The following is a 23,805-nucleotide window of genomic DNA, read 5'->3' as shown; positions in this document are numbered from 1 at the left end:
ATATAAAACTCCGGACGAGTTTTCTTGTGCGCGTCTGTTTTTAGCGCGCCATCACTATCGTGCAGTCTGACATTAATGCCAACTGAGATCTTACAGTGTGACATGGCTTACATCAGGGATCATGTTCGTACAGTCTGACAAGGGACATTCGCAAAGGATTTTGAAAAATCGCACAGTGTGCAGGATCTATTAGTTGTCTATCCATGTAAAGAATGGAGCAAAAACAATATATTTAAAGAGGGCTTGACCCGCTTGTCTGGTACAAGTGGATTTTTTTGAAGTGGCAAGTGAAAGATAATTTTACTTGCCCGACTAGACAAGAATTCTGATTAGAACTTCAATAACAAAAAATGACTAGTGAATCCCCAAAATGCAAGAATGATTCTGCATTCATCTAGTGTAATTTGGTGATTAGTATGGATAATAATATAATATATCATTAAGATTAAGATAGAGACACCAGCCAGCATAGTCACATGTTCACCGGGAGCCAGAGCACCTGACATTAAAGCAAATTTAAAAGTGCTGGCTAAAGCTAATATTTAAATTCTCTAAGATTATTATTCACATCAGCACTAATGATGTTTGACTTCGCCAGTTGGAGATTACCAAAATTAACATTAAAGAGCTGTGTGAACTCGCAAGTACGATGTCACATGCAGTTTTTTGCTCTGGTCTCCTCCCTGTTAGAAAGAGTGATGAGATAATTAACAGTAGGGATGGGCATTAGATAAAATTTTCTTAGTCGATCGTCAGGAAAATTAACAATCGACTATCAATTAATCCTTAATATTTTTATAATAAAATTAATTATTGAACTTTTATATGCAACGAATATAAAAATACAGTGTGTTTTTCATCGATGATATCTTTATTACAAGAAAAACTTTTGGCAGACAGTTAAACTATGTTCAGTTAGCCAAACCAAATAAATGTGCGCGTGCATATGCGTTTCTGTTACATGTCTGCTGAGTGCCGTTTTTTTATGTCTTTGTACTACAGAAATGTTTCTGACATGGCGTTGCTGCTGCTAGGTGACGTACAGGGAAGGCCTATACTTCATGTTAAACATAAATATATACCCTGATACAGCCAGTGGCGGCGCCGGGGGGGGGGCTGACGTTACACCAGCTAAACTGACTGTCTGCTAGCTGTCTCACATCACCAGAATCAGATAAATTTCAACACATAGAGACTCTTTCACCTAGATATTATCACATAGAGACAGTGTCTTTTCCCCGAATTTGTTATTAGAAAAACCCCCCACCAAAACCATTCAACAGTAATAAATTGATGTCCAAAAAATAAACAACAGATATAGTATTAACAAATGATAAAGCTCGGGTTGCTGAATATTCAATCTCTTTCTCCTAAAGCTTATTGTTAATGATATGATTACAGACAATAGTCTAGATGTGCTGTGTTTGACAGAAACCTGGCTACAATCTGACGAGTCTACCTCCCAAAATTATTGCCATAAACACGAGCCACGCCTGAAAGGTAATGGGGGAGGTGTTGCTGTAATTAATAATAATAATATCTTCAGCATTGTTCAGAAGTCTAGTTTTAAATTTAATTCCTTTAAAGTCTTGGTGCTTTATGTAGCATTATGTAGTGAAATTGATAAATCCCATTTGACATTTGATTTTCTATCAGAGTTAGTACTGGTTGCAGATAAAATACTAATTGTTTGTGATTTTAATATCCATGTAGACAATGAAAAAGATGCATTTGGATTGGTATTTAGAGACATTCTAAACTCAATTGAAGTTAGACATATCAGGACCCACTCATCATCATAATCATACTCTAAACCTAATACTGTCACATGGATTAAATGTAGCCTGGTTTTACCAGACTCTCGTACATTTCATTTGTACATAGAGTCTGGCCACTCTCCATTGACAAGGGTTTATTTCCGCGAAGGCGGGCACCCTGTTGAGGTTTAAAACTATTGGATCTGCCCTGAGCCACTCTGGATCTGCCATAACCAATCGCTAATGTTTGGTCGTGACGTATGTCATGCGCCCTTCGCCTGTTTCACTCATGGAAATCCGACAAAATAAAAGTGCACATGTGCATGCCACCTCAGTGATAAAACTATAGGATAAAACCTAAAACTTGCGCATTCGGATTGTGATTTATTCACGCCACACGGCCACAGTGGAGAGGAGAGTTTTATGTTCGGGAACGCGGCGCTCACGTGGTCCGTCACATCATTGTATGCTGTAAATAAAATGTCATATGCTTGGTATGATAATAAATGCTGCTATAAATAATGGACCGATTCAAATGTTTAAGTGCTTTTATTTTAATTAGTTTGAGTGGTGATGAAATATATTGCTCTTTTAAATACTTGCCAGCATTTTAAGGAAATACAAGTCTATAAATGCATCCTAATAACAGCAAAGCAAACGTATGGTGTTCTGCAGTGGTCAAAAATGATTACAAACAGTGAATTTTGAAGTGATATATTGTTGAAAACTGTTGAAAATATTGTTGATGTGGATTCGGACAGCTGTTACATCAACACGACCTTGCGTTTGTCAAAAGCAGTAGGTAACTCGGCCGGGGATTTTTCCGCGGGCGGCGAGAGACGGACGGCAATAAAATAACTGACCAGTCCCTGTAACTTAAATGATGTCAATACCTTCCGACCCCACGAGAAACTGTTACCGTCTGAATAGCTTCAGCCAACTCCTTCATCATTAACGAAGCGATCTGGAAAATCAAACTTTTCCCGAGTTTACCCTGTTGGAGGGCTACCAACAAACCCCAGCAAAGACTGTTATTCCTCCAGATTTAACTTCTGGAAATTCGGCAGTGGTGCCACAATGCAATGAATGGTTTAGTTTTCACATTTTCGGCCACCATTACTGAACTACATCTCAAACTAGCGCTCGACATCAACGTCATCGTTCTCAGCCACTCCCTCTGTTCGCTGATTGGACAGGTAAAAATTTGTTCGGAGAAAACCTAAGACTACACAGCAGTCCCAGACGTAGTACTGAAGGAAAATGAAAATTGAGCGGAAGTACGTAGGATTAATGAATAAACTGCAGCTGATTCAAAATGCAGTAGCTCGAGTTCTTACTAGAACCAGGAAGTATGTAGTTCTGGCAAATTTAGATTTGCTCTGCAAGTAGTCTGGCAAAGAGCCCATTTCAAATCCGTCAAAATTGCGGGACCAATCAGAAACGTTGGGGCGCCCGCTTTACACAATGACGACAGCGCAGCGACGGTGAAGCAGATTTTGTACATCAGAAAGATGGATACCACCATGGAACATCAGCTATCATGTCTGTTTTAAGCGATTTAATTTTTCCTTTTCGTTAAACCCGAGCAAATAACAAAATACGGCTAGCAGATGTGGATTACACCGGATACTTTGATGAGGAGGATGGGGAGTGTGATCATGTGCTAACACCACACAGCAGCTCTAAATCTGGCCTTTCTGTGATTATTTCCTCTCACTAGATCTGGTAGTCATGTAAAAATTGTAAATAATTTTAAATAAATAACTAGCGTCTATGCTCAAGTCTGAAAATGTTCTAACATATCTGAAATGACTGCATTTGAATAAAGTTTGTGAGAACATTTTTCAAAGACACAAATTTAATATTATTATCAATATTATTTCATTTTCAAAATATTGCAAATCGCGTTCTAATTCCAGTACAATTGCCTTACAACGGGGGTAATTGCGATGCTATTAGGTTTTCCAAATTGTTGTCCAAATTGGTGGTGGATACCAGCTATTATCATATTTCTTTTACAACAATGGCAAAAGTCATCAGAAGCCATTGCAACATCCTTAAAATCTCAAACTGAGAATTTTTGTCTCAGATGTTTCTCCGTCGCTCTGCATATGTCATCGTCTGTTGGTGACGCGCCCCTTTGGAAATGATTTGTCTATGCTTTGCCAGACCATAACTCAGTTACTACTGAGAATGGTTTTGTTTTAACCAGGCTAGAAAGTATGATCATATTAGGCCAGTTCTGTCAACACTGCACTAGCTCCCGATTAAACATTGCATACATTTTAAAATCTTGCTTATTACTTACTAAGCACTAATGGTTTAGCTCCCCAGTACTTGAGTGATCTCTTAACACATTATATTCCATCACGTCTATTGCAGTCTCAATACTCTGGCCAGTTGATAATACCTAGAATATCATAATCAACTACAGACGGTCAATCCTTTCCCTATTTAGCACCTAAAGTCTGGAACAGTCTTCCTAGCATTGTTCAGGAAGCAGACACAATCTGTCAGTTTGAATCTAAAAATGCATCTCTTAACTATGGCATTCACATAAAACATTTTAACTTATATTATTCAAATCAATTGACTGATTGTTAGGCTGCATTAACTAGGCCAGCTGGAACCGGGAACACTTCCCATAACAGCTGACGTACATGTTACATTATATGAAGATGCCCTACACTAATGTTTGTCTCTCCGTTTATCCCAAGGTTTGCTGCAGTGCAGTCAGCCATATACGGGCCGTATCCAGATCAAATGGTGGAGCTACGCACAGACATAACCAGCGCATCTGTTGCAGGCCCCGTGCAGAGGGCCGTGTTTGCAGTTTAGAAAACTCCTGTGAAAACAGGAAGAAAAATAGGAGACAGGAGCGAATGCATGTGTGTCGCACATAATCCCCAGCAATTGTTTATTCAATGTTTTTTTAACATTGTAAACCAATAAAGCTTTATCAATAAAATATTTCTTTTTCCCCCTTAATGTAAAACTGTCATTATTTTTCCCTATGTTAAAACAATGCACATTTCACATTTACCTTTTTTTCCCCTCTTTTTGTTCAAACATACCTTTGAGCTTTTCACTTTACTTCTTTATATCTACTCAAACAATTAGGGGGGGGGGGGGGGGGGTAAAAACACTCAGTTTCAGTCAATCTCATGTCAATCTTGAGTACCTATAGAGTAGTATTGTATCCTTTATATCTCCGAAAAGTCTTTCGTTTTAATATATTTATAAAAGAAAGATAGGCTGTACCGAGTCTTTATGGAAAAAAAACAAGCGGCTGGAGGCGTATCGAGTGGGCAGAGCTAAAGAATGATGAGCGCGCAGCTTTAGCACGAGAGCTTCTGAAAGCTGACATCGTCATGTGTGGAAAAGAAAACGTTACTCTAATAAACCATGGCTATCAATCAGATTCAACTAATACAGATATGATCCAGAATTAGATCCGGAGGATGAAATAAATTGAACAGAAGAAACAGCAGCAGCAGGACGTCAGTCTCTGTGGTATGTACTGTAGTAGCCTGTCAACATTTGCGTTTGTTTACTCGTGGTATATGAGGACATGATTTGGTTTATGGACTATTGTATGCGACTAAACCTTTGCAGTAGCAATCAAAACGGTTTTGCACGTCAGATAGTGTATAAAAAATCAATGGTGTAACGTTAGCGCATTTGAATGAAGAAGCACGCTTTGTGAGAACGTCCCCTAGCCTAGGTTTATGTTTGGGTGATTTTACAATAAACAAACTGACATATTAGTCAGCTAAACAAATGTATTTAAACACACACCATACATCGCATGCTCCATTGATAAATTAATGTTACACGATTGTGTTGTTTACTGATGTTTACTTACCGCCTACTTCGAAAGCACGACCGTTAACCTTAATCGCTGGGACCGCTCCGTCAAAAACACACTTCTTGTTGATTTCGTAAAGCCCTGACAGCAGTGACCGTGGAGATCCACTATTGCGACGCGACTGAACGTGATGTTGTTACGCTTCTAGTCATTTCTGCTTTCAAATCGGTTCAAATGCAGCGCTGCCTTCCCGGACTGCTATGCGGGCGCATTAAAGTTGTTTGATGTCACCCATAGGAATAAAGTGGAGCGCGACGCAACAGAAGTGTTGCACGGTAGATTCGCCACTTCAAACCCCCGCGAGTGAGGAGCTAGTGGAGGTTCTGAGCAGGGCTGTGGCTAGATTAAGTATTGAATGGCCAAATGAACAGCAGGAGCGTGCCTCAGTAAAAAGCAGGCTTGAAGAGCGCTTTCTGCCAGCCCGTTCTGCTCAGCCTCCATGGCGGAGCTTGCCGTTTTTCGCAGATCTCCACACCGAGGTGTCGAGATCGTGGAAGCGGCCCATGTCATCTCATGTTTTCAGCCCCCACAGTATATAGTAATATCTCGGGGTTGAAAGACATGGTTATGGCTCGATGCCGAGGGTGGAAGAGACGCTCGTGAGCCATCTCTCTCCCGATTTGGCATCAGCCATTAAAGCTCCTGCTTTGCCCACTAAGCCATTAAAATCAACATCTGCTTTAGTGGGTATTTAGCCCTCCGTGCCACTAAGGAGACGGCCAGATGTATTGGCCGTTCTATGGCAGCCCTGGTGGCCACGGAGAGGCATCTTTGGTTAAATCTCACAGAGATCAAGGAGAAGGACAAAACATTTCTGCTTGATGCGCCACTGAAGCAGTTCCTTCCCCGCAAACCCCAGGGCTCATCTCCTGCTGTGAGAGAGCAGCAGATGCCGAGTGCTAGCTCCTCCCATCGAGCGCAGCAAAAACAGAGCGTCGCCACCCGCACACCCGCGCAGAAAGGCTGGGGTGGTGGGCGGCGCTCTCAGGCGCAGCCTTCTAGAGGTCACGCCCCTTCCTAGTTTCCACCCCGAGGTCCCAAGAACACCCCAATGACCAGACACATGAAAAGGGTAAGTAAATATTAAAAACTGACTTTATTAAATTGCTAAAAAGGGGATATGGAAAGGGGGGGGGGGTAGCTAAGGGAGGCTAAAATCCAACTCTCCACTTAGGGAGTAACAGTCTCGAGTCCCTTAGACTCTGTCGCGGGGGATCTCAGGTAAGTCCTTCACTCCTCTGGAAGTGAACAACTGTCCAGGGCCCTCTCCTTTCTTGGATGTAACAGATACAAGTGGTGAGTATTGAAAATTTGAATGCATGATGAATACCTGCTGCTACTCGTGGCGGACTCCAAAACGGCCCAGTGGGTTGAACTCCCGATCGTCCAGATGCCGATGGAACTGCACAAGAATATAACAGGTAAGTATAACAGGACTGGACAAGGACGGTGGACAGAGGGGCCACTGGCTCTTCACTCGGGGCACAGGTAAGTCTGGGCTTCACTTGGGCATACAGGCGGGTGTACAACACAATATGCTAGCTTTAGCTTTGAGCATTGGGTAAGTACATCAAAAGTAACTGGAGCTTCACTTGGGAATACAGGTGGGTGTGCAACACAATATGCTGGCTTTAGCTTTGGACATAAGGTAAGTACATCAAAGGTAACTGGGGCTTCACTTGGACATACAGGCGAGTGTACAACACAATATGCTGGCCTTTGGCTTTGGGCATAAGGTAAGTACATCAAAGGTAACTGGAACTTCACTTGGGCATACAGGCGGGTGTACAACACAATATGCTGGCTTTTAGCTTTGGGCATAAGGTAAGTACATCAAGGGTAACTGGGGCTTCATTTGGGCATACAGGCGGGTGTACAACACAATATGCTGGCTTTTAGCTTTGAGCATAAGGTAAGTACATCAAGGGTAACTGGGGCTTCACTTGGGCATACAGGCGGGTGTACAACACAATATGCTGGCTTTTAGCTTTGGGGAGTACAGGGAAACAGGAAATGATGGAACTCACAGACCTTTGAGGAAATAGACGTCAGACGTTCCTTTTCTGAGGCTTCAACCAACTGCTGATAAAGATACGGATCGAAAGCTGCTGCTGCGTTGGGCCAAACACGGCCTCCGCTGATGTCACACACAGATAAGCTGTTTCACCCGGGATGTGCTACACTGGGTGGGTTGAACGCTTCCCTCCTCTTTGCTCCAGACGACAGGGCGAGAGATACAGACAGGGGCGAACCTTCGAAGAACTCCACAACAGGTAATAATACACGCACAGCTGATCTCCTCCTACAGCAGCCAACTCCTCACTGTTAGTGCTTCCCACTATATCCACACTGTTCTTACTTGAAATTGTTTCCCAAGCCCATCACATGGGGACGGAAGGATCAGGATGTCATCGACGGCATATAATTGGAGATGATTTTTACTTCCTTCGTAGGATTTCGTCAGGCCTGAAAGGTGGTTGTTGACAACACAAACACAGCACCACACTGCAATTTTCAAGTGTATACACTCACAGCAAAGGACAAGGACTCACCCACTGTACTCCACACACTCTTGGTGAATTTAGGGTCAAAACCCCGTCTGATCAACGACTCGTCCTGGAAATCATAGAGACACTGATGCAACAAATATTCAAGTTTAAACGTCGCCGCCACGACACCCCAACGTCTTCTCTCGCTCACTGGTCCCGGCTCACCCACAATCCTCCTCCACGGTGGGGCCGCTCACATACAATGCCACAAACTCACCAAAAAGGCTCACAGATAGTTCACTTGAGATGATTATGCTACTGTACAATGGTTTTGGGGTACTCACACCGTTACTAACACGAGGTCTCTTTTCCCTCCTCTTTCCAGCTCCTGGATACTTCTCCTGCTACCCGTGACCTGTCGAAAGGGCCTCCTTTGGTGATACTTCTGGTGAATCTCCCTGTTTTCAATCACTCAGAGTTTGTTACGCATGTCCATAGAGCATTTCACAGTTAGGTATACATCCCATTATACTCAGCCTGGTTTCTGTTTCTGCCAACCCCTTGTCTCCGTCTTTGCCCCGCCAACAATATCCCCCGCCTTCTTTCCGCTGCCCTCACCCAAATACTCCAATTTGCTCGCCGCATCGGCTCAAAAAAGACAACTCCCTTCTTCAGTTTCTGAGGCCCTCTTTATACTCCTCCTTCACTTCACACTGCCCAATCCGCGATCGCTCCACTCATCTATGCACCTGTGATCAATGAAACCCTTATTTTTCCTCCCCTGAGCGACCGGTGTTTGCGAATTATGGTCCGGGCAGAACCAATCTCAGTCTCTTTTAGTTCCGCCCTTACAAGGTCACTCCGACACATAGACTGCATATGCTCTCGGACTAAATATAAAATATCTTAAACAGTGTTCCGATGATGAACGGAGGTCTTACGGGTGTGGAACGACATTAGCGTGAGTCATTAATGACATACATTTCATTTTTGGGTGAACTAACCCTTTAAGTTTGTATCTTAAATGTCTAAATGATAATAAACAGTACAAAAAATGTGTGTAAAAAAAGGTGTGTAACTCAATCAGAAATCATGGCAACAAACGAGAAACAAATCACATTAAACTTGTTATACATTCCCTTATAATTTAAAAAGATGCCTATTTATATATTTTATTGTTTTACTTTTTTCCTAGACCAGAACCAATATTTAAGTCTTTAAAAAAAAAATGTAAATCCATCATAAACTATGAATTATTTTATGTTTAAAAATATGATGTGTATATAATTTGATTTTTAGATAAATGAAAATTTAATTGGAATATGATGACATCCTGCCTTTGTTACAGAGAGCAAAATATCTGTTTTGACCTTAATTTGCTTTGATTTGTTTTGCCTCTGTGGGCCAAAAGAGGACATAATGGACATAATTATACCAGTAATTAAATACTCATGAGATATGTGTGTTTTCTTGTTTTGTTAAGACCTTAGTCAAGGTAATTATTTCTTTGTTTGTACACAGTGGATAATTACACCCATTAGACCATTAGTTGAACAGCCCTTTATAAATCTCTTTTCCTGTAACACAGCAGGATTTCAAGCAAGATATACAGAGTTGGTGAGTATTATCTGAATTTGTTTGTTTAATTTCCAGTTGTAAATTAACACTAGTTGTATTGTAACACTATTTGTCACTGTTAAGTGGTTATATTGGTTTTATAAAATATGTGATGTCAGTATGAGGTTTTTATAAAGCTGAAAGAGATAGTTTACCCCAAAATACTATGGGGCCCAGCAACTGTTTGGATACCATATAATTCAACATCTTTTTTGTTCATCAGAAGAAAGGAATTCATACACGTTTGGAAGCAACTGAACGGTGAGTAAATCATGACAGAATTTTTATTTTTGGGTGACCTATCCATTGAATTAAAAAAAATATAATTATCATTTCCGCTACTGTTTTTGTTAATGTGAGTTAAAAAATAAATAAAATCAAATGGTTCAATTAAAGAAATGTTTTATGGATTTTCCTATAATTTCCTATATTAAACTCAATTTTTTTAAAGCTGAAAATGTGCTAATTGTATATTTCTTTCAGATTTGCCAGAGTTCAAATGAATTTTTCAGTTGCTTCCAGCAATGGAACTAATGCATTCAATCAGGGATTTTATCTAACTGCTTTCCGCACTTGGCCAAACAAAAACTATCTAATTTTGGCCTTGTCTGTAATCTACATCATCACCTTGCTGGGTAATCTCGTTCTTCTGATTGTCGTCCTAATGAACTCCAGTTTACAGAATCCCAAGTATTTTGCTGTGTGTAATCTAGCTGTTGTTGACATTTCAATGAATAGTGTTATAATTCCTCAAATGGTGCCTGTTTTTGTGTTCAATCAGAATCATGTTTCATATGGAGCATGTTTCTCCCAAATGTTCTTCATGCATTTTTTTGGTGACATGGAATCTTTCTCTCTTGCTCTTTTGGCATATGACCGGCTGATTGCAATCTGCTGGCCCCTGCGTTACTCTACCATAAACACTAACCTGAGGATGCTGCTTATGATAGCAGTTATTTGGTCTCTAGTTATTCTGCTGGAGATTTTCCCAGTCAGCCTCGCTGCCAGGCTCCCTTACTGTGCCTCCAGAGAGGTAAAAAGCTGCTGTTGTGAACATGGCCCAGTCTACAATTTGGCTTGTGCAGACATCTCTTACAACCGTCAATTGAGTACAGCTAAGACACTGACTGTTTTGCTAGGCCCCTTGATTTTTATAATTTTCACCTATGTGATTGTAGTGGTTGCTGTGATGCGGATTGCATCTACAACACAACGCTGGAAGGCCTTTCACACTTGTTTTACTCACCTGCTGCTGGTCCTGCTCTATTACATGCCAGTCATGTTGGCATACATACTTGGGAACCTGCGTTTAATTCAGAATGTGGATATTTTCACAGCAGTTCTGACTGTTTCTGTTACCCTCCCCCCAATGCTGAACCCAATCATCTACAGCTTAAAGACTGATGAATTACGAGACAAGATAGTCAAGTTTCTGGGAAAATCAAAAGTGGCACAGCAGATCATTACAAATTAACCAAATTTTTTTATTCCTTCTACAGAAGAATGTGCTTACTTTGTAAATTATGTTTCAAATATTCTGAATTTGTTTAAACAACAATATTTTCACCCAGTGCATTGTGTATTATTATTGCAGTGTATCCAGGACAAATTATCTTGTCTCTCAGTGCAAAAATAAAATAAATGATTGAACTAGTTGGTTGATTCAGTTTTATTTACCACTGTGTTACACATAATTAACATGCTGCCTTTTTGGTCCGAATTGGGTCCCACTTTATATTAGGTGGCCTTAACTACTATGTACTTACATCAAAAAGTAAGTACAATGTACAATGTTCAGATTATATTACCAAACACTTTTGCTGATATTGAGGTGGGATACAGGTAAAGTTAGGCACAGGTGTGGTGGTATAGGTAAGTTTAAGGGTAGAGTTTGTTGTATGGGAAGTGTCAACAGTGTAATTACAAATGTAACTACAGAAATTAATTTTGAAAATTTTGAAAATGTAAGTACAATGTAAAAACATGTATGTGCACATTAAGTCCAGTGTATCAAATGTTTAATTACATTGTTAGTACATAGTAGCTAAGGCCACCTAATATAAAGTGGGTCCCATTCACAAATAATTAAAGGGAATCAAATAATAATAATTTCTGTTTCATATATATATATATATATATATATATATATATATATATATATATATATATATATATATATATATATATATATATATATATATATGTGTGTATATATATTCTTATAATATTCTATATATAAAAATAGGAAAATAGTGTGCTCTAGCCAGTTTCTTATTTTTTCAGAATGCTATTTTATGCATTTAGGGGAATCAAGTGAATCTTTGGAGCTTTCTACACTAGTGGTTGAAATAATTAATATAAACATAAGCTAATGTAAAACACAAAGCAAATGTTGCAACTCATTTGATGGAATCATGAAGACACATTCTCTCATTTTCCCACAAGATGGCAGAAAACGACAAGAAACACTACACTACAGTGTTAGATGGCTAGTGAAGACTAGCAGATTATGAAAGGAGTATGTGCATTATGAATAAAACATCTCTCTGTGTAATAATCAAGTACCTTAGTAAATAATCTGATGACTAAGTGTTTTATAACTTTATATTAGGTGGCCTTAACTCCAAAAATTTTTTAAAATTAAAATAATAATTTGATACAATGCACTTATTGTGTACAAAATCATACCTCTATGCAATTACATCTGTAATTAATTTCTGTAGTTATATTTATAATTACACTGTTGACATTTCTCTTAAACCTAACCCTACCATTAAACTTACCCACACCACCACAGCTGTCCTTAACTATACACGAGTCACCTCAATGTCAGGGAAAGTGTTTTATAATACAATATGAACACAATAAGTACTTTTTTGTTTTGTTAATGTAAATACATAGTAGTTAAGGCCATGTAAAGTGGAACCAATATTTTAATTAAAACGCTATATTATTTGTTTAGTTTTGCTTTGCTTCCCCCAATCAACAGACAACAATGTGCACTAAACAATAAAAGATATAGCAAACATTCTAACTCATAAAACTCAATGGTTTCACACAGAATGTTCCTAAATTAAGAATTAAGATAGGACGTTTCTTATAAAGGCTAAATTACTTTTATTACTTGGATTACTTTACAAGTACAATAGAAAAAAAATCATTGTCATACTAACAATATTTGACCAAATGTTGACTAGCATCAAAGAGTACCACAGAAGTTTGTTGATTGTTAAGGGTTTGCAAAGCTCCCAGTTTGTATTTTAGTGTGAATAATTGATGTGGTATGATTCTTTGCTGACTTTATTCACATTGTTGTTTTATGTTGTCACTGATGTTCATGTGGTAATGTTTTGTGTGGTACGTTTGTGATTTTTAAAAAATAATATATTATATTATATATATATATATATATATATATATATATATATATATATATATATATATATATATATATATATATATATATATATATATATATATATTTTAATGCATGATCTTTGATTTATTCAAGTGTGTATACTTTGAATATTGGGGTCAGTAAGATTTAGTAAGACAGTATGTGCTCTAGGCATAGTTTGGCAGATGTGTTAAACTCCTTTGACTGACTTTGGACACCCCTGTTTTAAACGGTATACGAACATATATAAACAGTTTATTGTTTGTTCAGTGTGTTTTTTCAGTATTAATTCAGTATGAAAGATCACCAACTGATCACAAATTGTGCTTCATCAAATCTTTATTCAGGTGCAACTTTTGACACAAATTTAAATATTTTTTTTCTTATTTCTTTGGTTCTGAAACAGTATATGAAAGGATTTATTAGAGAAGGGCAGACGATGGACCCTATCAATAGTCCATTACGTTCCTCTAATGTTAAAACCACACCAACCCGGGTCAAGACTATTCGTACGAACATCGGAGCATAAAAACAAACTATTACTATCAAGTGCGTAAAGCAGGTATTAAACATTTTCTTCTTGTCGCCCTTTGAGGTCATTCTCATAACAGTGATCACTATTTTTATATAGGACAGGCAGATGAATGAGAACGTCCCAAACAACAACACAAAAGTCAGAGTGGATATCATATTAAAATAAGGATTTGGATTCACACAGGTGGCCCTTACAAGAGAAGCGTACTCACAAAAAACATACTGGATAGTGGAAGAGCAGAAGGGAAGAGGAAGAACTGTTGCTGGGATGATAGATAAAATAGCACTTGCCACCATCCACAGCAACACACCAATCACAACAGTACGTGTGGTGTTTAAAATGGAGTGGTAACGTAAAGGATAGCTTATGGCAATCAAACGATCCATTGCCATTACTGTGATGGCGAACATCTCCATTACCACACCTAAATGGAAACCACACATCTGAAGAACACAAGGGATATAAGATATGACTTTGTAACCAACAATAAGGTTGCAGATCATACTTGGACAGGTACTGCTGCAATACAGTATGTCCGCTAAAGACAAGTTGCAAAGGAAAATGTACATGGGTTGCTGGTGCAAACGTTTGTCCATGGCAACAAAACATATGTTTGCAGTGTTAGCAAGCATTGCAAGTACATAAACCACCAGAAAAACAACTCCAATGGGCAATTTGTGCTCTACAGTGTCAAATCCCAAAATTACAAACTCAGAAACGTTTTTTGCTGAAAGATTTTGAAAGGACATGGTCCTTTGTAACAAATTAATCTCTACAATAATAATCACAAAAACCTTTAAACAAAAATCATTCATTCTCTGGCATATTCTCTTGAATTGATTATTTGGCATCTAATAAAAAATGTCCACCATTGTTTCTTTTCTTTTCTCTTCAGTCACAAAAAGATGTAAGGTTTCTCTTCAGATCTGCTTGTCACTTGGGTTGCTTAAAAAAGCACATTCTGTCATTCTTCCAGTGAGCAAATGTCTGATCCGTCCGGGTGATATTTAAACATGCCTCTCTTATATGCATATATGTGTATATAGTTTGCATGGCCCCATAGCAACAGGACTCATGGTTGTTTGACATGTTTTTCCTTTAACAGAAATTCAACTGATTGAATTATGTGTTTGTGAGAGAACACTGTCAAAAAGTTCAAAGTTCAATGTTGTAATGATGTGCCCTATCCTTTGAGATTCTGTATGGCTTCATCCATAAAAAGGTCCCAGCTCATCAAGAGAGAGAGAGAAAAAAGGTAAATTAAGACTATGGGGATACAAGATTCATTAGTGTGTTATTGTGCCACAGTAACTGTTTGATTGGCAGCTTCTGCCATTCACTCAAGCCTTACAGCAAAACGATTCAGGGATGTTTATTATAATGAATAAAGAGGGAGAATGAAATTAAGCATTTTTTACTCAAGACTCTTTTTTTTCCGTTATTTTCCATATAAACACATTCAAATTTCAGGAAGAGACTCTCCACATTTTTTATATAGTTTATATTTTCATTTATACTGTCCAAAAATGTAGGACTGTTGTTTAGTTTAAAAAGGCAATCTTGCAAACAAGCATGGGGAATGTGCATAATTGTATTAAATCATTAGTTGAATAATGCTTAGGGATTTGATCTGGAGAATTCAAAAAAATCTCTATAGAGAATTTATTAAGAGAGTCTCCAGACCTCAGGTCCACTTCCATTTTTATCTTTTTTTTCCCCAATGGGAGTATTTCATCATGGAATGGATAAACATCTTTGTGTGATTTATCCCCCCCCCCCCCCCCCAAAAAAAACCTGACAATTGTAACAGAGAGCCTTTACACTATCAGTATTGGGCACACGGTTCTGTGCATTATTATTTTTTTTCTCATTATTGTAAAAACCTTTTAAATCTAAGTTTAAATGTTAGAAGTTATTTTTGCAGAATATATTTTGCCTGTGAAAAACATGTTTTTTTTAAATTGATTTTAAATTACATTTTTTAAACCTTTAATCCATTGTTTATTCATTATGTTTGATCAAAAGCTATTTATAAATTAGAAGCAAGTTTAATCCCAGGGAACAAACATAAAGTAGTGATGTACTCAAGTAGTTGGGGTGGCAGTGGCTCAGAGGTTCATGTACATTGTGTACAAACCGAAAGGTTGGTGGTTTCGATCCCCGGTTCCACCTGACCAAGTGTCGAGGTGTCCTTGAGCAAGACACCTAACCCCAGCTGCTCCCGACAAGCTGGATGGTGGCTGACATCGCCGGCGGTGTATGAATGGGTGAATGTGAGGCAAAAAATGTAAAGCGCTTTAACATAGGGGCTGTTAAAAGCACTATATAAATGCAGTCCATTTACCATTTTACTCAATAAATCGGTGTTATATTCTGCAAATAATTCAACAGGATGCTATAATTGATACTTATCCATCAAGAGAGAAAAAAAACGAAAGGTTTTGAAAAACCGGAGAACTAGTAGCATCTTGATGATATAGCACACATATGACACTGTGAAAACTATTGTTGGTTTAACTTAAAAAAAAGTAAGTTACCTTGGTTGCAATGGAGATACACTGGACATATTAAGATATAAATTAATCAATATCAACTCAAAATATTATGTTATCTGAACCACATTAATTATCTGAGTTGATTTGACAAAATAAAAAAGTTGTTTACAGTGTATATTTTACAGTAGTAGGTTATTCATTTGTAGGTTTCTGTGTTGACAGAAAAATACAGCACAGTAGCGCACAGCAAAATTAATTTTAATCATACCCAGCATGTAGTGATGGCAGTACAAATCAGCATGACAATAACAGGGCATGGCCCTTGCAGACAATTTTATTTTATTTTTATTATTTAGCTTATTTACAACAAGATTAATACAAAAAATAACAAAATACACAACTTCTTTGAGAAGATGCACAAATAAACATTTTGCAATCAATCTGAAACACTTTGGGCAATGAATGCAGACCTCTTTTTAATTACCGTTTGCATAAAGTTCTTAACTTCAGCTGTGTTTAAAACATAAATGATGGGATTTAGCATTGGTGGAACAGCATATGCCAGAGACGTATTGATGATTCTCACATTGGGAGGCAGGGAAAGCATGACTGCAGCAATGTATGAGCAGATTATGGGAAGGAAACACACTCCAACTAACAACAGGTGAGAAACACAGGTCTTTAGGGCCTTAATACGCCCCTCCCAAGTTGTAACTTTACTTAGAGCTAAAAAAATGCACAGGTAAGACAGGAATATTATCAGTGGAGCGGCAAAGTAGACAGCTGTGTTGAGTTTTGCCATAAACGAACTGATGCTATTGTCATTACATGCCATTCTATACACTGGACCATGATCACAAAAATAACTCTGTATCTCATTGGACTTGCAGAATGAAAGTCGGGTGATCAAAGACACTGTAAAAGCCACCAGAAAAGTACTAAGCATCCAGCATACTGAGAAAACTGAACAAATGACAGCATTATTTACAATGGCGTGATATCTTAGCGGCAAGCAAATAGCAATAAAGCGATCAAATGCCAAGACAACCAGGCTGACACATTGTATTGAATTAAAGAAGTAAACAAAAAACATGTTGGCCAAACAAGCATTGAAGGAGATGTACTGTGAATCAAACAGAAAAGTCTTCATCATGTTAGGAATCAGTGCATTAGTTTCACCAAAATCAGCCAAGGCCAAGTTAAACACACAAATGTACTTTGGACTGTACAGGCTCCTGTCAAGAGCTATAATGAGAAGGACAATAGAGTTCCCAATTACAGAAATAATATAAATGAAAAACAGGAACACATAGTAATAGTTGCTGTATGGCATTCCTGAAAGTCCACTGATTAAAAAGTATTCAGGATGCACAACAGAGATATTTGGCAGAAAACTAGCATTTAAGATACCCATGGCAACTTTTTTTCTGATATTTTGTCCTGCTGAAAATAAAATTACATTTATCACAGTATTTAAACAATTTTAGTCTGACAGGGTGTGAACAATATGAAGGATAATAATGGAAGGTTCCTATACAAATTCTGCAGTTTTTGCCCTGAACTTAATTGTAGCTTGGGCACTAGTTAAATACGCAGTTTTTTTTTTTGTGTGTGTGTGTGCAATTTAATGTCACTTATAGGCCTTGTTTTAAATATAAATTTAAATAAATTTCAACATAACACTTCTTACCAGTGTGTTGAATTACTAGCCTATCTATTTCTTGCCCCTAATTATTTTGATATAATTATAGTTCCTTATTGAATGTTGTGTACATACTTTGTTAGGTCTATTGCTAGTGATTATTTAGATCTACCTATCGTATCTGAATGGAAATTAAATCGATTGCCGTTGCAATAATTTTCGTAAAAGGAAAAGTTAAAACTAAAGCGCGACTTTAAACTGTTATGATCTGCTATTTATTGCCCCTTGTTAGGCTACGTAGAATTATGATTATGCTGAGATTTAAATATATAGGACTCCACGCAAACAAAATCACGTACAGTCACTGTCCTCAATCAATGAAAACAAATCAGAAGTAGCAAAAACAATCCCGTTGTTCATTATCCGTACACACGAAATGTAGGCTATCTGCTCCAGTTGTTTAGAGAGCCCGCGTTGTTGTGTTGAAGTAGGCTATGCTGTTTTTCCGTTTATCATGTACCCTGTCAACATGACATGTCGGAGAAAATAGACATAAATACAGTACTCTGTGCGCAAAGTAGGCCTACAAGTGTGCAGCTACTAAAAATAATATCTGCGGCATCTAGCGCACTTCTTCAGTGCACTCGGACTTATTGAATGAACAGCGTAGGGCGTAATTTCTGATGGTGACGCAGATAAGAGGGCGTGGCCTTTACCTTAAGCATCACAAGTGAGGGGGAAATAAAAACAAAAATAAAAAAATTACAGTTTATATGATATTGAGGTGAACTTTCAGTTGCTAACTTAACGAAGGGAATTTATTTGAATTTCAACTTACTGAACAAATGTCCTGAATCGCTAAGAATCCTGCTTGTCCTTACTGAACTTTTCTGTTCGATTGCTACCAAGTCACTGACTCAGTATGACACTGTATTCCAATTTATATCGGCTGACAGATCTCATGAGAGCATTTAATCTGCAAAGTGATGCAATATATGTTTGTGGTAAATTAAGAAAAAAGATGATAAAAATATAATGAAACAAATAAATAATGATACAATCAAGCAAATGCATTATTCATTTATTTATATTCGTTGCTTCTTCAGAAAAAGTATTAATTTATTTTTAAGCAAATGTTTTAAAAAGATTTGTTTCCTAACATATGAAAGTAAAACCTCAAAATGTTGGATAAAGTATTGGAAGTATGTGTCTGTTTGATAATGCTATTATAACTATTGGTCCCAAATGCACATTATAATAATCTCCCTGGAGTGCAAAATATCCTGAGATATTATATGAGATAATGAGAAATTAATTTCACAATGACCCTTCTTAGCTGAGAATCATATCATATGAGAATATCATATTCTTTAAATTATACTTATTTATTTAATTTTTTAATAATTACTTGATGATTAATTTGTTTTAATTTAAACAACACTTTACACATTACATAGATTTTATTTTGTACCAAAGAAAAAAGATTTTCAATGTTTTTACTGAAAAACTTAATGTATTTTGTAAATAAAAACAGTCTTGATTTTGATGGCTGCAACACAATCCAAATAAGTTGGGTAATAGGCAAAATAATAGTGAAAAGCTTATAGAATAGACAGAGAAGCATGATGGGAAGGGGCCATCCCCAAACTGTTCCCACAAAGTTGGGAGCATGAAATTGTCCAAAATGTTATGGTATGCTGAAGAATTTAGAGATCCTTTCAACTAAGGGGCCAAGCACAACCCCTGAAAAACAACCCCCCCCCCACCATAATCACCCCTCCACTAAACTTTATACTTGGAACAATGCAGTAAGTACCATTCTCAGACCCAAACCCATACTCATCCATTGGATTGCCAGACAGAGAAGTGTGATTCACCACTCCAGAGAACACGTCTCCACTGCTCTAGAGTCCAGTGGTGGCATGCTTTACACATAAACAGTAAAATAAATGGCTGAGCTATCCCATAGACGTTAACGGCGGAAAATGAGGTCACTTAGAGGCACTCACTTCCTGATGGCTGAGCGAACTGCGCAGGCTCAGACTGAGCGCGACGACGTAGATGTGACGTAAGCAACCTGTCTGACAGTTGTAGGTCTTCTAGTAGTTGTGGAAAGTAAAATCTGAATCATGTTGTTTAAATATTTTCTCCCGTTACTGTTGGCTCACTATCGGCTTCTCCCCATTCTTCCACCTTGACTTTATCAGACTTTATGTCTCCACTTCCCCCCCCGACTGCCTCATAGACAGTAAAAGATTGCCTGCGAGCGTCTCCTCCTGTCTATACGGTCATTTCTCAACTGTGCGACAGAGTCGCAATGGTTATGACGCTATCGTTAGCCTAGTTTTACAAAAACAGCTTCTACGGGGCGATAGTGTAAGATACAAGGTAATGGAGCCTTTTATGCATTGTCGTGTTTCTTTAGAAATAAACAATGGACGAATGGAGTCTTTAAACGCCTCAGATGTAAAGTTATTCACTGTCAAAGTGACTCAAAAATGAATGGGAGTCAATGGGATGCTAACAGCAGGTGATGGCTTAGTTAGCAATGGCCGCTTCTATGGGTGGAACGCTTCCCGAGTGCTAGATTACCCCCTTGGCTTTGGACCACTGCATCTGACGCTTTCACTTGGTGATGTTAGGCTTGAATGCAGCTGCTCACCCATTCCATGAAGTTCTCTATCCACTGTTCTTGAGCTAATCTGAAGCCACATAAAGTTTGGAGGTCTGTAGCTATTAAATCTGCAGAAAGTTGGGGACTTTTGCGCACTTTGCGCCTCAGCATGCACTGACCCCACTCTGTTTTTTTATTTTTTACGTGGCCTACCACTTTGTGACTGAGTTGTTGTTGTTCGCAACTGCTTCAACTTTGTTATAATACCGCTAACAGTTGACCATGGAATAATTAATAGTGAGGAAATTTCACAAATGAACTTATTGCACAGGTGGCAACCTATCACGGTACCACACTTGAATTGACTGAGCTCCTGAGAGCAACTAATTTTTTCACAAATGTTTGTAGAAGCAATCTGCATGCCTATGGTGCTTGATTTTATACATCAATGGCCATGGAAGTGATTGGAACACCTGAATTTAATGATTTGGAGGGGCATCCTTATATTTGGCAATATAGTCTATATGTAGGATAACTATTTTCAGTAAGAACAGAAGTTATTGTTGTTTTGTGTAAAATCATTCCATTTCTGTATACAGACAGTATTTCACCAGAGGCTTTATTAATGACCTTTGGCACCTTAGAGACTTTTGAAACTGTACTGTATGTTTGCTAACGATGGCACATTCTCAAAGATCACTGGGAATTGAGAAAAACAAGTCGCAAATGAAGACTATGGGGAAATGGCCCACATCATTATGTTTATGATACAGTATCTGTTTGTATTTCTTAAGATAAACAGCATATCATGTAAAAGAGACAGGATGGTAGATAAAGAAATGAGAATGAGGAGTCAAATAATCTAATATACATTGTCTGCATATTCATATACCATATTTATAATTTCTCCAATTAATTCCACTTAATGAGACAGCACTGCTGCCAATTGTTGGTAGCACCCTTTCGATTCTGTGGTAGTAATCTGATGGCATTCTCATACTCTCATATCATGTGGAAGCAGAGAGGTTCAGTATGTGTATTCTGTTCTGCCTTGCATGAAACTAAAACCTATTAAGCATGCCATCTCAAGTTGGTTTTATTTATTTTACAGTATAAAAGTATACTGTTAATATTATTTAAAGGATGTGAATGCAAGATTATGTAAGATTAGGCCAAAACTGGTACTGCAATCCCTTTCAAATGACTGTATCCCCTCTCCCCCTCCCCCTGACACAAGGTCTGCAGGATCCAGCAGGAACAATTGTAGCTTCAGCTGTGGTAACTAGAGCAGATCTGGCAACCCAGATGCCGAAACACTACTGACTTTGTACTTCCAAAACACAACATGTCAACATCAACATCAGTTGAGGGCTGCAACAACAACTTTTAAAGGACAATATCCTGGACGGCCTACTGTTGTCAGTGATATAAGTATTTGAAATTAACATAATTTCGTAATGTCTATCAGGGCCATTTTATGATTAATTGAAATACATTTCTTACATACAGATCCTTAAATGGATCTGAGCTGACACAAAACAACAAGGAACAGTTGAATTTGTATTAATTGACATTAAGGGGGGGGGGGGGGGGTGAAATGCTGTTTCATGCATACTGATCTTTTTACACTGTTAAAGACTTGGAATCCCATACTAAACATAGACAAAGTTTCAAAAGTTAAGGTGGATGTTTGATGGGAGTATTTCTTTGTCAAAAATACTACTTCCGGTTAGTCATAAGTTTCTGCAAGTTTTTTTCGATCATGGGTCCACTTGACGTTAAAAGGTCAGAATTTCCTTGTATGGGCCGTACGGACAATTCTACCGGAAGAGCATGAGAGAGAGAGAGCGAAAGCAACAGGCTACGCCCATCAAAGCGCTGGCTCGTAGGCTGCGCTGCACAGGTGATGTGACTTCAAGAAATTAACAATGTCACCAAAAAAGTGCGTTTTTGGTTGCCAGACCAAGACAGTCCTGTAAAGATTGCCAAAAAAACCTGCGTTAAGGCAACAGTGGATGTAATTTGCTTTTCCGGATCAGCAACTGAGTTGCGCAAAGGTTTATGTCTGTTCACTGCATTTCGGTGCCGACTGTTTCATAAACAAGGCCCAGCTCGACGCCGGATTTTCCGATCACCTAATGCTGAAGGATGGAGTAGTCCCAACGATAAAGGTCCCAACGTTAGAACCACAGGCGATGAGTAAGACTGCTTCAAATGTCTGTGTTTTTGCCTATGCCCATCAAGTAGCCCAAACATGATCACGTATAGTTAATTGATCAATGGAGCATGCGATGTGTAGTGCGTGTACATTTGTTTAGCTGGCCACTATATGTGTAACTTTATGTTTGTGTATTGTAAAAGCACTCCAAACAACAATACACAAAGAGTGGGGAAATATGTTGAACTAAATAAGCGCGCTTCTTCATTCAAATGCGCTACTATTCCATGTCTTTGTAAACACTAGCCTGCCGTGCAAAACCAGTCCGCTTACTAACGTTACAATTGTCTACACAAACCACGCGTAAACACACACACACACGTGCACAACTGCACTTCCCACATGTACACCTTCAAAGACAAAAATACGACGATATAATTCAAGTATAAATATGTAAATAACACAAGTCGCTAAGCATATTATATAGTTAGTGTATAACTTGTACCACATAGAGACGTCCTGCTCTAGTCGTTTTTGCTGCTGCTCCTGTTCAACTGCAGCCTCTGGGTCTGATTCCGGATCATAGATGTATGGCTGTATCTGATTAAAAGCCATATTTTTATTTTGAATAAAGTTTTTTCCCGCTGTTAGAGATGACACAGCTTTACGACGCACTCAACACAATAACAGCGGCGCGCACACGTCATTATTTAGCTCCGCTCACACGATACGCCCCCACCTGCTCTGCTTTTTTCGGAAAGACTCGGAACAGCGCATCTTTCTTATATAATTATAAAAGAAATAAAGACTTTTCGGAGATATGCAGGATGCAATGCTACTCTATAGGTACTCAAGATTGACATGACTCTGACTGAAACTGAGTGTTTCACCCCCCCCTTTAACATTAAGTTTAGTAAATATGGTAACAAACTTTGCTCAATGTTAGTAAATGTTAGTTAATGCATTAACAAAATTTCTGTCAAGAAAACTTTGAGTGTTTGGCAAATGTTTGGTAATGGATATGACAATGTTGATACGTTTGGTCATATGCATGTATTGGAAGTAATGTTCTGCCAATACATAGACGACACGCTGCTGTGAGCAAGTAGCCAAGTCATGCTGAATTAATCACAGCAGCTCTATACAGGTGGATACGGTAAAGGTGGAGGGTTTCTGAACACTCTGTAATGGGGACACATTCAAGCTTAAACCGGTGCGCAATGTTTTGATACA

The 23,805-nt window shown here is 38.3% G+C and overlaps 2 protein-coding genes and 1 pseudogene across 2 annotated transcripts; 1 reads left to right on the top strand and 2 right to left on the bottom strand.

Annotated features, from left to right (window-relative positions):
- The first annotated feature begins 10,572 nt into the window (after positions 1-10,572).
- LOC137084521 (olfactory receptor 1N2-like) lies at positions 10,573-11,205 on the top strand (annotated as a pseudogene).
- Positions 11,206-13,467: 2,262 nt separating this feature from the next.
- Positions 13,468-14,412, bottom strand: LOC137085136 (olfactory receptor 10G4-like). The gene has a single exon (XM_067451695.1). The coding sequence runs from the start codon at positions 14,410-14,412 to the stop codon at positions 13,468-13,470; it is 945 nt and encodes a 314-aa protein (XP_067307796.1).
- Positions 14,413-16,594: 2,182 nt separating this feature from the next.
- Positions 16,595-17,572, bottom strand: LOC137084520 (olfactory receptor 52E8-like). Its single transcript, XM_067450797.1, has one exon. The coding sequence runs from the start codon at positions 17,570-17,572 to the stop codon at positions 16,595-16,597; it is 978 nt and encodes a 325-aa protein (XP_067306898.1).
- Between the last annotated feature and the right edge of the window lie 6,233 nt (positions 17,573-23,805).

Source organism: Pseudorasbora parva, chromosome 8 (genome assembly GCF_024679245.1).
Source record: "Pseudorasbora parva isolate DD20220531a chromosome 8, ASM2467924v1, whole genome shotgun sequence".
NCBI lineage: Eukaryota > Metazoa > Chordata > Actinopteri > Cypriniformes > Gobionidae > Pseudorasbora > Pseudorasbora parva.
The sequence above is the reverse complement of the archived record's forward strand: the minus strand, read 5'-3'. Positions and strand labels throughout refer to the sequence as shown.

Coding starts and splice junctions, on each gene's coding strand:
- LOC137085136 (XM_067451695.1), bottom strand. CDS start 14,412: ATGTCCTTTCAAAATCTTTCAGCAAAAAACGTTTCTGAGTTTGTAATT.
- LOC137084520 (XM_067450797.1), bottom strand. CDS start 17,572: ATGGGTATCTTAAATGCTAGTTTTCTGCCAAATATCTCTGTTGTGCAT.